General features: G+C 41.0%; 1 protein-coding gene across 1 annotated transcript in view; it reads left to right on the top strand.

Annotated features, from left to right (window-relative positions):
• The window catches only part of Sms (spermine synthase), a 48,310-nt gene extending 39,123 nt beyond the window's left edge, over nucleotides 1–9,187 (top strand). Inside the window, exons 10-11 of the mRNA XM_021187641.1 lie at nucleotides 7,314–7,429; nucleotides 8,654–9,187. Coding sequence (XP_021043300.1) covers nucleotides 7,314–7,429; nucleotides 8,654–8,693 — 156 coding nt within the window. The 3' untranslated portion in view covers nucleotides 8,694–9,187. The remainder of the gene's footprint in view (nucleotides 1–7,313; nucleotides 7,430–8,653) is intronic.
• Nucleotides 9,188–9,844: the final 657 nt, after the last annotated feature.

The following is a 9,844-nucleotide window of genomic DNA, read 5'->3' as shown; positions in this document are numbered from 1 at the left end:
AGGGAAGGTGCACAGAGGCCTGGAGTTCAGATCTGCCTCCTTGCTGAAGATGTAGACCCAAAACAGGGCCTGTCACCGAAGATGTTTCACGTTTGCAGTTTGCACACTCACCTACACAGGCTAGACTCCAAGGGACCCTGGACACAATATGTCTGTCTCACCTGCTCTGACAGAGCCCTCCCGGGTGCCCACCTTTCCTTTGGCGGGGAAGGTGCCCAAATATCTGGAGCTGGAAACAGGGTCTGACCCAGAAGCTAGATTGCTTCTGTCTGTCCCAAAGCTGTGTAGCTTCTGTAGTTCACACTCTCACCTGTGCAGATTGGAGCCTGGGCGCACTGGAGCAAAGATGGCTCCCTTACCAGCTCAGGCAGTGAGAGAGCTCCTGGGCGTACACCTCTCCTGGCGGGGATGGTTTCAGATGCTTGGAGCCAGAAATGAGGTCTGTCCCAGAAGCTGTGTAGCTTCTGTAATCTGCCCTTTCCCCAGCAACGACTGGAGCATGGGTGCACCAGAGCAAAGATGGCTCCCTTAACAGCTCAGGCAGTCCCTTTTTTTTTTTTTCCGAGACAGGGTTTCTCTGTATAGCTTTGGCTGTCCTGGAACTCACTTTGTAGACCAGGCTGGCCTTGAACTCAGAAATCCTCCTGCCTCTGCCTCCCAAGTGCTGGGATTAAAGGCATGCGCCACCACGCCCGGCTCAGGCAGTCCCATTTTTAATCTGAAATAAGTTTATTATTTTGATTATAGACCATCATAAGCAGAATTCTGTTCTTTGTCCTGTGCCCACAATCCCCATAACCTTAAAGGACTTTATCTTACAACCAATTTTATATATATTGATTTCTCAGTAATTCATTTCATTAAAGTGTATGTTTTAATTTTACTAAATAGTCCATGCTCCTTTCCTTTCTTTCTTTCTTTATTTTCATTTATTTGGATGTGTTTCTGTGGGTATGTACATGTGAGTGCAGTTGCCTGCAGAGGCCCGAGGTTTCAGATCTCCTGGAGCCAGAGTTCCAGGTGCTTGTGAGACTCCTGTACTGGGTGTTGGAAACTGAGCTCCATTCTCCTGCAAGAACAGCTAGTGATATGAACTGCTGAGACATCTCTATAGCCCTGGTACAATTTAATAGAAATATTTTTTAGTAAATCATAATTACTCATTTCCTCCTTTCTTCCAACTTCTCTTTCTCCCCCCACTCCACTTGCTTTCCCTCAAGTTCATGGTCTCTTTGTTGTTAGATACATACTTATGTAACATACATAGAGATAACACACTTACATACATACACATAAATACGTGCTCAGTCTATATGCTAGTTGCATATATTTGTTTTCAGGGTTGAGTGTTTGTTATTGCCTAACCAGTTGGTGTGCTCTTTCCTATGTAAGAAGACTGTTTTCCACTTTCATTATTTCTTAGTTCTTTGTAGTTCTTTGTTTAGAATTTGGGGCCCCATGAGCTTTCCCCCTTTCTCACTATCTTGTCTATTAGTGCCATCCTCATTCAGGTGTTGTTTCAACAGCAGTATTACTGAGGTATCATGGGTGACACAATTGTGTCACAGCACATTTTGTCTGTCTCTTAAAATCTTTCTACACCTTTCATTTTGTAATATTCCCTGAACCTAAGGTTCAGGAGCTGTATTGTAGATATATCAATTAGGCTAGTATAAATTTTTAACTTGCATTTAATTTTTTTTTAATTATCTATTAAAACATAAAAAATGATCAAAGAGTTACCATGTGATGTTTACCTACATGTATATATTATCTAATGTTTAATCAGGTCAAGTACATGTGTCCTATTCTGTGTATTTCAATGTGTTTGTGGAGAAGACATTCAACTTCTTTCTTGTAACATTTTGAAGTATACATTGTACAATCATTAGCCATAGTCAACCCTATACTGTGTAATTTCATGGCAGAAATTTCCTATCCAACTGTTACTTAGAACCTATTGATGAACTGCTATTGATTATTCGTATATTTAAATAATCTAGTTGAGGTAGAGGTCTTTTTTTTCCAGAGGAAGTGTTTATCTGCACACTCTAGTTTAATCCGGCTATTTCATGGGGTCTGACAATAATGCTGGAGAGAACAGAATACCAAGACACCCAAAACTCTAGCTTTTCCTGTTCTCTTCCTACTGGGTGCAAGACACCCAAAACTCTAGCTTTTCCTGTTCTCTTCCTACTGGGTGCAAAGCCTGTGCATACTTGGTAGCTTAAAACAGGGTATACACACAATCCAAGTGTGTGTGCCTGTTCTGTTTTTTTTTTTTTTTTTTTTTTTGAGACAGGGTTTCTCAGTGTAGCCCTGGCTGTCCTGGGACTCACTCTGTAGACCAGGCTGGCCCTGAACTCAGAAATCCGCCTGCCTCTGCCTCCTAAGTGCTGGGATTAAAGGCGTGCGCCACCATGCCCGGCCTGTTTGTAATTTCTTAATAAACAGCTTGTTTGTTTCGTGCTCCAGCAGCAGTGAGGATTGCTGAGGAGGCCTCACTGTCTGTGTTGTCTAAAATGTGATCTGTCTGCCCCTTACAGAGGAGGTTTACAGGCCTCTGTTTTTATATAGGATGTTGATGGTGAAACCTGTTCAAACAAGGCAGTGCAGATTCAGTGACTTGGGCTTTGGGGAGCATATTTACTGTAAAATTCCCCCTCAATTTCCACAACTAAAAGAAAGTCTCATGCAGTTTAATTGAGGAAGCATATGAGGCTCTACAACCAAATAGAGACTTGGCAGGACTGGCTGAGGGCCTTCTGGCAAAGTTTACTTAAAGCAATGTGGAACCTCACCGTGCTTTATTGTGTGCAGCAGAGGGGAGAGAAGTCAGCTAGTCTTCATAGGAGGTTTCTGCTTGGTAGGTTGCAGACATCTGGGAGGAAGAAGTTGTTGTGAATTTTGTATACATGAATCAGTCACTAGCACTCAGACCCCTGGGGAAGGCTTTTCCATTCCCATGGGAGCAAGGCATGCCTATGTCAACAATACTCATTCACCCAGCACTTCACTCGATACAGAGCTTCCTCTGCTCCAGTACAGAGACAAAAAAGACCTGGGCATGATGACATCTGTCTATAGTCCCAACTATGTGGGAGGCCAAGGCAAGGGGATTTAAATATGGGTCCTCTGTAAACCAGTTTAGAGTAGATGAGAGATGGCATTAGAAAGTGTAGTAGTTTTGTTCTTTGCCTGCTATGGGGAGAACTCAAGTGTTCATGTGGGCAACTAATAGAAGTGTTCCACAAGTGTGCAAATACTAATGACTCAAACTTTGACAGAGTGCTTTTATGAACTGTTTTCTTTCTTAACCCCCTAGATCACAAGTTCAAGGCTGTGTTCTTAGCTAACAATTATTCAGAAGACATCACTGTTCAGAATTACATACATTCTCTTTTCTTATTTGCTTTAATTGGAGATAGAAAGTGATACTCTTTTGTGATACCCTTGGGATTTGTCTTGTGTTTATTGGCTCTATGTGTCACACACTGAACTTCACATAGACTAAGGAGCATAATAAGCCTTGCAGGAAACCAGTCACCACTTTTCATTCATTCATTCATTCATTCCTTTTTTTTAGTATAGAGTTTATTCAGGGCATGGGGAGGGGAGTTAAGAGAAAGGCAAAAGAGAGAGAGTAGAGAAGTAGAGGCTGGCCATGACCACATGCAGAGAAGGGGGAAGGGAATGAGGAGGGGGGAGCACAAGAGGGAGAGGCAAGAGAGAGAGAGGCAAGAGTAAGAGCTCATTCATTCATTCTTTTTATACATTTTTATTAGATATTTTCTTCATTTAAATTTCGAATGTTATCCCCAAAGTCCCCTATACCCTCCAACCCCCTGCCCTGCTCCCTTCCCCACCCACTGCCGCTTCCTAGCCCTGGCGTTCTCCTGTATTGGGACATACGATCTTTGCAAGACCAAGGGCCTCTCCTCATTCATTCATTCTTATGGTGACTTCCTGCATGCTAGACAAGAATTCTACCTCTGACCTTTTATATTTCATACCCTTAGACTATGGCTATGTTTTTGTCACTGCCTGGAGACATGCTCAGGTGATAACTCTTGATTCTTGCCTTCCTCTTCTGCCCTTGGCTGGAATGTGTAACAGAAAAATAGAGAAAGTTAATAATGGGATGAGGATGTTATGTGGTGATTTGCAAAAACTGAATGTTCCCACCACACAATTGCTTGTGCCACAGTGGCAGATTTGTGACATCATTGGTATCACCCTAGGGGCTTGAAGACAGTCTTGTTATATCACAGAACTTGGGAGTATGCATTTTTGAGAGTAAGGTCCTAGGACTTGACTATCTACCTTCTGTCTCTAATCCCCTACTTAACCCCCTCCCCTGTCTGTTACATACAAAAATGGGCATGTAACACAGTGAAAAATGAAGCAAGCTCTTGACCATTCTCATAATAATGAGCTATTCATTATTAGTACCTTTTAGACATCTGTACTCCACATTGAAACTTACTGCTTTCTGGAAGTAATCCATTAGTATCATTTGAAAAATTTCTTGATTTTCTTTTTTAATTTTTTATGTGTTTGTGAGTATGGGTGCCTGTGGAGTCCAAAAGAGGATACCGAATTCCCTGGAGCTGGAGTGAAGCATTTGTGAGCTGCCTGATATGAATGTGGAAAACTGAACTCTGAGGTCTCTGTACTTCCTGTGTGTGTTCTTTTTTATTTTTTAATTTTATTTATTTTATGTATATGCGTGTTCCATCTACATGTATGCCTGGATGCAAGAAGAAGGCATCCGGCCCCATTACAGATAGTTGTGAGCCACCATGTGGTTGCTGGGAATTGAGCTCAGGACCTAGGGAAGAGCATCTAGTGCTCTTAACTGCTAAGCCATCTATCTCTCCAGCCCCTGGTGTGTGTTCTTAACCACTGAGTTGTCTCTCCTGTGCCTTTGCTGTCATTTGTCTTTTTTGTTAATTTTTCAAAGCTGGGTATACTAACATAGGCTTTTAATCCCAGTACTTACGAGGTAGAAAGCAGGCAAATATCTGCGTTTGAGGATGATCAAACAGAATGATCCTCTTATAAAACAAAACAAAAAACCGTAAAACAATTGAATGTGTATGTGCATATGAGTGCAAGTATATCCTCCTCTGAGGATCCCCTGGAGCTGGATCTACTTGTGGTTGTGACCTGCCCAACATGGGTGCTAGACTCTGCAAGAGCAGTAAGTGCTTTTAACCACTGAGCCATCCTTCCTGCCCTTTAGTGTCAAGTCTCAAAATAATTTTGTACATTCTGTAGTTCACATGACTGAGATTTATTTTTACTCTTTAGTTTTTTTTTTTTTTACTTTTAAGAAAGGTTTGTTAGTTTTAATTATGTGTATATATGTGTGTGTTAGTGTTGGGGTATGTGCGTATGAATGCAGGTAACCTGGGAGACCAGCAGTATTGGGTTAGGTTACCCTGTAGCTGGAGGTAACAGGCAGTTTTCAGTTTCCGGCGTGGGGGCTGGTAACTAAACGTGGGTCCTCTAGAAGAGCAGTGAATGTTCTTAATAACTGCGTCATCTCTACTAGCCCTGTCCCCTACCCCTTTTGAAGACAGTCTTACTGTGCAGCATTGGCTGGCCTGAAACTGGCTGTATGGAACAAGTTAGCCTTTAACTTACAGAAGTCCACCTGCCTCTGTTCTTCAGTGCTTGGATTTTTAAGGTGCGTGTGCCACTACATCCAACTAGGTTTGCATACTTTTGAACCTAATAAAGGCTCAGACAGGAGTAGAAAAGTCTATGAACTAAAAAAAAAAAATAAAAAAGCAAGTGTTATTTAAGTCTAATATGAAACAGGAGAATTTTCTAGGACCAAAGCTGCTGAATTAATGTGTGATTATTTTTTACTGTTAGGTTTTGTTTTGGAACTCCCATGTGTCTTTCTAAAAAGAAAAAAAAAACTGTTCTATTTATGTAGACAGGAAAGTGAAATGTATCATGTTCCTTTTTTAGGTAGGTCTCTATTTGTAGAGTTTCTTCTTTCTATTCTTCTTGACAATGTTGGGAAAGAGCAAATTGAAACCTTCCAGTTTGTGTACCACATTCTGGCCCTCCCTATGTCCTCTATAAACACATAGCAGGGTGTCAGTTTTAAGATGGCAGAAAACCATTCAGCTGTAACCTTGGCGGCCTTTCCATCCTATATAGCTTCCCCAGTGGTGATGTGTTCTAAAAACAACTGCACAGTGTTTTCTATTTACGAATTGTAAATTACATGTGTGGTGTTTATATGCTCTCATGGTGAACTTGATGTTGAAACCAAATTATATGCTGGTGAAGGGCACATTGGCTAAATCCCACTGCAGGACCCTAGATGATGGGTTATTAAACAGGCTGGCACTAAAGGATGACGTTGTGCTAAGTGAATGTGCTAAGTTAAAACTACCAAGGCCATCTCTTGGAATAGTTCTGACCCCCTTCTCTTGGCTGGCTGGCTGGCTGGCTTTAAAAGGTATTCTCAGAAGTTCTGACATCATAGGTGCCTTTGTGAAGAGATTTCATCTCACATTGTTCCTTGCTGTTTGGAAGCAAATGAATGATTGTATCAACATGTGCATGCCATAGTCTCAGAAGCACAATTGAAGCTTTTCATTAGCACATATATCCTGAACAAACTTCCTTAAAAATTAGTCACAGAGGGCTAATATGATGGATGGCTCAATGAACAAAGCCTGGAAACCTGAGTTTGACTCCCAAAAGCTGCATAAAAAACTGGAAGGAGACAACTGATTCCACAAAGTTGTCCCCAGACTGCCACACTCACACCATAGCACATGTATACATCATGCCTACAAACAATAAACTGTAAAAAATTAGAATTTGAGAAAAGGATGAGGTGTGGATACAGTTCTGTGTCAGGATGTGGCCTTTTAGAATGTAGTTTAAATCATCATGGAGCAAGAACATTATCATTTTGATAGTTCTATTTCAACACGGTTGTGATCATTACTGACCAAAAGTTTGCTTTGAGTGGGTTATGTGGATGAATCTGCTAAATTGCATGGTGTGGATACAATGAACTGTGTCACTAATGAGAAATTGGCCTCACTGCTTCCTATTGCTTCATACTTCAATAATTTGAAATAGCTCCATAAATGAGGTAGAAAGAGAATGAACTAATGAGTTCATAAATAGAATTCATTGCAATTCATGGAAGTAAAGAGGCCTCATTTCATTTTTAAAGAACAACTTTTATCTCAAGGTCCAATTGTTCTATCTTTATTAGAGACCTTCAAATGAGTATGACTTAGAAATCCCATTGTTTGCTTTTCTTTCTGATTTAGGGGAACTGTGTCAACTTGACTGAAGCCCTGTCGCTCTATGAAGAACAGCTGGGGCGTCTGTATTGTCCTGTGGAATTCTCAAAAGAGATTGTCTGTGTCCCTTCATACTTGGAATTGTATCCTTTGACCATGACATTATGTGCTACGTTTTCAGAGCATCTAAGTACATCATATGCTGCCATTATTAATCCTAACAACAAACAGAATTAGCTCATTAGTGTGTAAACCCTGAGTCTCAAACTTAACTAGGACCCCTCCTGAGAAATTGAAGATAAAGGGGGCGCTTTATTTCTGGATCTTAGAGACTGGGGTGTCCCTTGTCATTGCTTCCCAGGGACCTTTAAGAATGAAGTCTCACTGACCTAAAATAGAAACAATGATTGTCAAAGACAGGCTAGGCCCTAGCCAGGAGGTCACCTGGGAACTAGTTATGCAAATTCTTTGGTTGCCACCCTTCTGAATAGGAAATGCAGCCCCATTACCTGCTTCCTCAGGGGGTTGTTCTGTACCTGAAAGGAAAGAAGTTTGAATTTCCAGAAATCCATATGAATGCTTAATGAATGGCCCACCTGTAATCTCAGCATATGAAAGGGGAAATGGGGTAGTCCCTTAGTAAGAAGCTGGTCAATTCTAGCTTTACCTAATCTTTAGTCAGCAGTTTCTATAGCTGCAAGCTGAGGCCAGGTTTCCACAATGGCTGTTTCTTTTATCAGGGAGATCTCATAGTGCTGCTGGCCCTGGGGCTGGCTCCTCCTAGCTTGGGCAGGCAGGCTGCGGAAGTTAGATGCCTGGTTAGAGACAAGAACTACCTAGGTCTTTTTGGCCCAAGGGGGGCTATTCTGCTGGCTGGGCAGCCATGTCCTTTAATGACTTGTGGAGATTAAACATCATCACTGCTCCCATGTCTCTTAATGTTCTTTTTTTGTTCTTAGAGGTTTGAGGAATAGGGCTTGTGTGTGGGAGAAAGCTTCTGAGTCTTAGGCTCCCCTTTCCTTCTTCTGTTCTCACTTTTTACCGTTCCTGTCTTATCCTTTTCCTGTCTTCCTTCATACTGACTCTTCAAACCTTTGGGAGATCTTCAGAGCAGAAGGTGTTACCTGAGAGAGAACTGAGTGCAGTCCTTTAGTCTTTGTTCACTCAGTCCCCCTTTCAGATGTCCCACATGGTATGTAGCATGTCCCATGCTACAGAGTGGTCTTGTTCAAAAGCTTTTGTGCTGTTCCCACAGTGTTGTACCTAAGCCCATACATCTGAGTCCACCTTCCAGTTTGTAGGCTGACATGTTAAGTGGTACCTGTTCTTCCTCATTGACCTTCCTTATTCCTTGACTTCCTGTCCAGGTGGGTATTTTACACTGTTTGGAAGAAAGCTAAGCCTTAAAGATGAGCATCCCCTGAATGACGTGTGCAGCAAGCTACTTTCCTGACCTCCATATGCCGTATATGCCATCAAATGTGTCAGGCAACTGTTCATGAATTCCTTCAAGTGTTTTTCACTTTTAATTATTATTTTAATTTAAAAAAGCCAATGGGAAAAATGTATATTTTGATGAGTTACGGTGTTAATTTTTAAAAGTCAGCCGAAGGACAATTAGATAGCCCAGCAAAGACTGCAGAATGCACTGACCCCCTAGAATGTGATTTTAGTATCTTTTTTTTCTCTGTGTGGGGTTTGGGTTTTCATTTTAGTTTCAGTAAACCTTTAATTTGGACATATGGAGGAATGAACATCATTGTTTTGTTCTGGAGAGAAGTTCCTGATAGTGTTTCTCCCCTCTCCCTCCCAAATTGACTTAGATATTAAAATTTGGTGCTTTTAAAGGTTTAAAAAGAGTGATTAGCAGTGCTTCAATTAAAATGACAAAGGAGACCTCTCACGTGTTTGTCCCTTTATTTCAGCCTATCTTCCTCTTTTTTACCTCTGATGGCCTAGGGCAAAGGTGTATTCTAGTCTATTAGTTTTGTAACTGCACTCAGCATAATGTCTTTGTCAAGGCCTCGAGGAATGAGCCACAACCTATTATATTTGCCACCCCTGCATTATAAAGTTGTTCCAAGGATAGCAGAAGATTTTGCCTGACTGAAAAGGGTGAAAGTCAATGATGATTTCTGTTACCGTTCTCCCTAATTAGAGATCCAAAGGCCTTTGAGAAGACTGGAGGATGTGCAAGTGCACACTAGAGTTCATGTAATCCTGTGGCAAAACAACTTAACTCTTAAGAAAGTGCATGTGAATATCAACTTGGTATTGTATTGTTGGTAATTTGAATTGTCTATCCTATTGTTTGTGTAAAATATTTACACTGTATCAGTAGAATGGTATTTTTTTTTTACAGTAAGTAAAACATTGAAAATTTACTAATGGAATCAGGCTCAACACTGAAAAAATTTCATTGTTCCTTCCAAGATAGGAAGGAAAAAATGAGACAGGGCAAGACAAATGATCTTTAAAAGGAAGGGCAAACCTATGACATTTGTATTAGATTGACATGGAAAAAGAAACAATAGAAAATAAAAGTTGATAGTTATGTT

Source organism: Mus pahari, chromosome X (assembly GCF_900095145.1).
Source record: "Mus pahari chromosome X, PAHARI_EIJ_v1.1, whole genome shotgun sequence".
Classification (NCBI taxonomy): Eukaryota; Metazoa; Chordata; class Mammalia; order Rodentia; family Muridae; genus Mus; species Mus pahari.
This window is presented reverse-complemented; position numbering and strand designations above follow the sequence as displayed.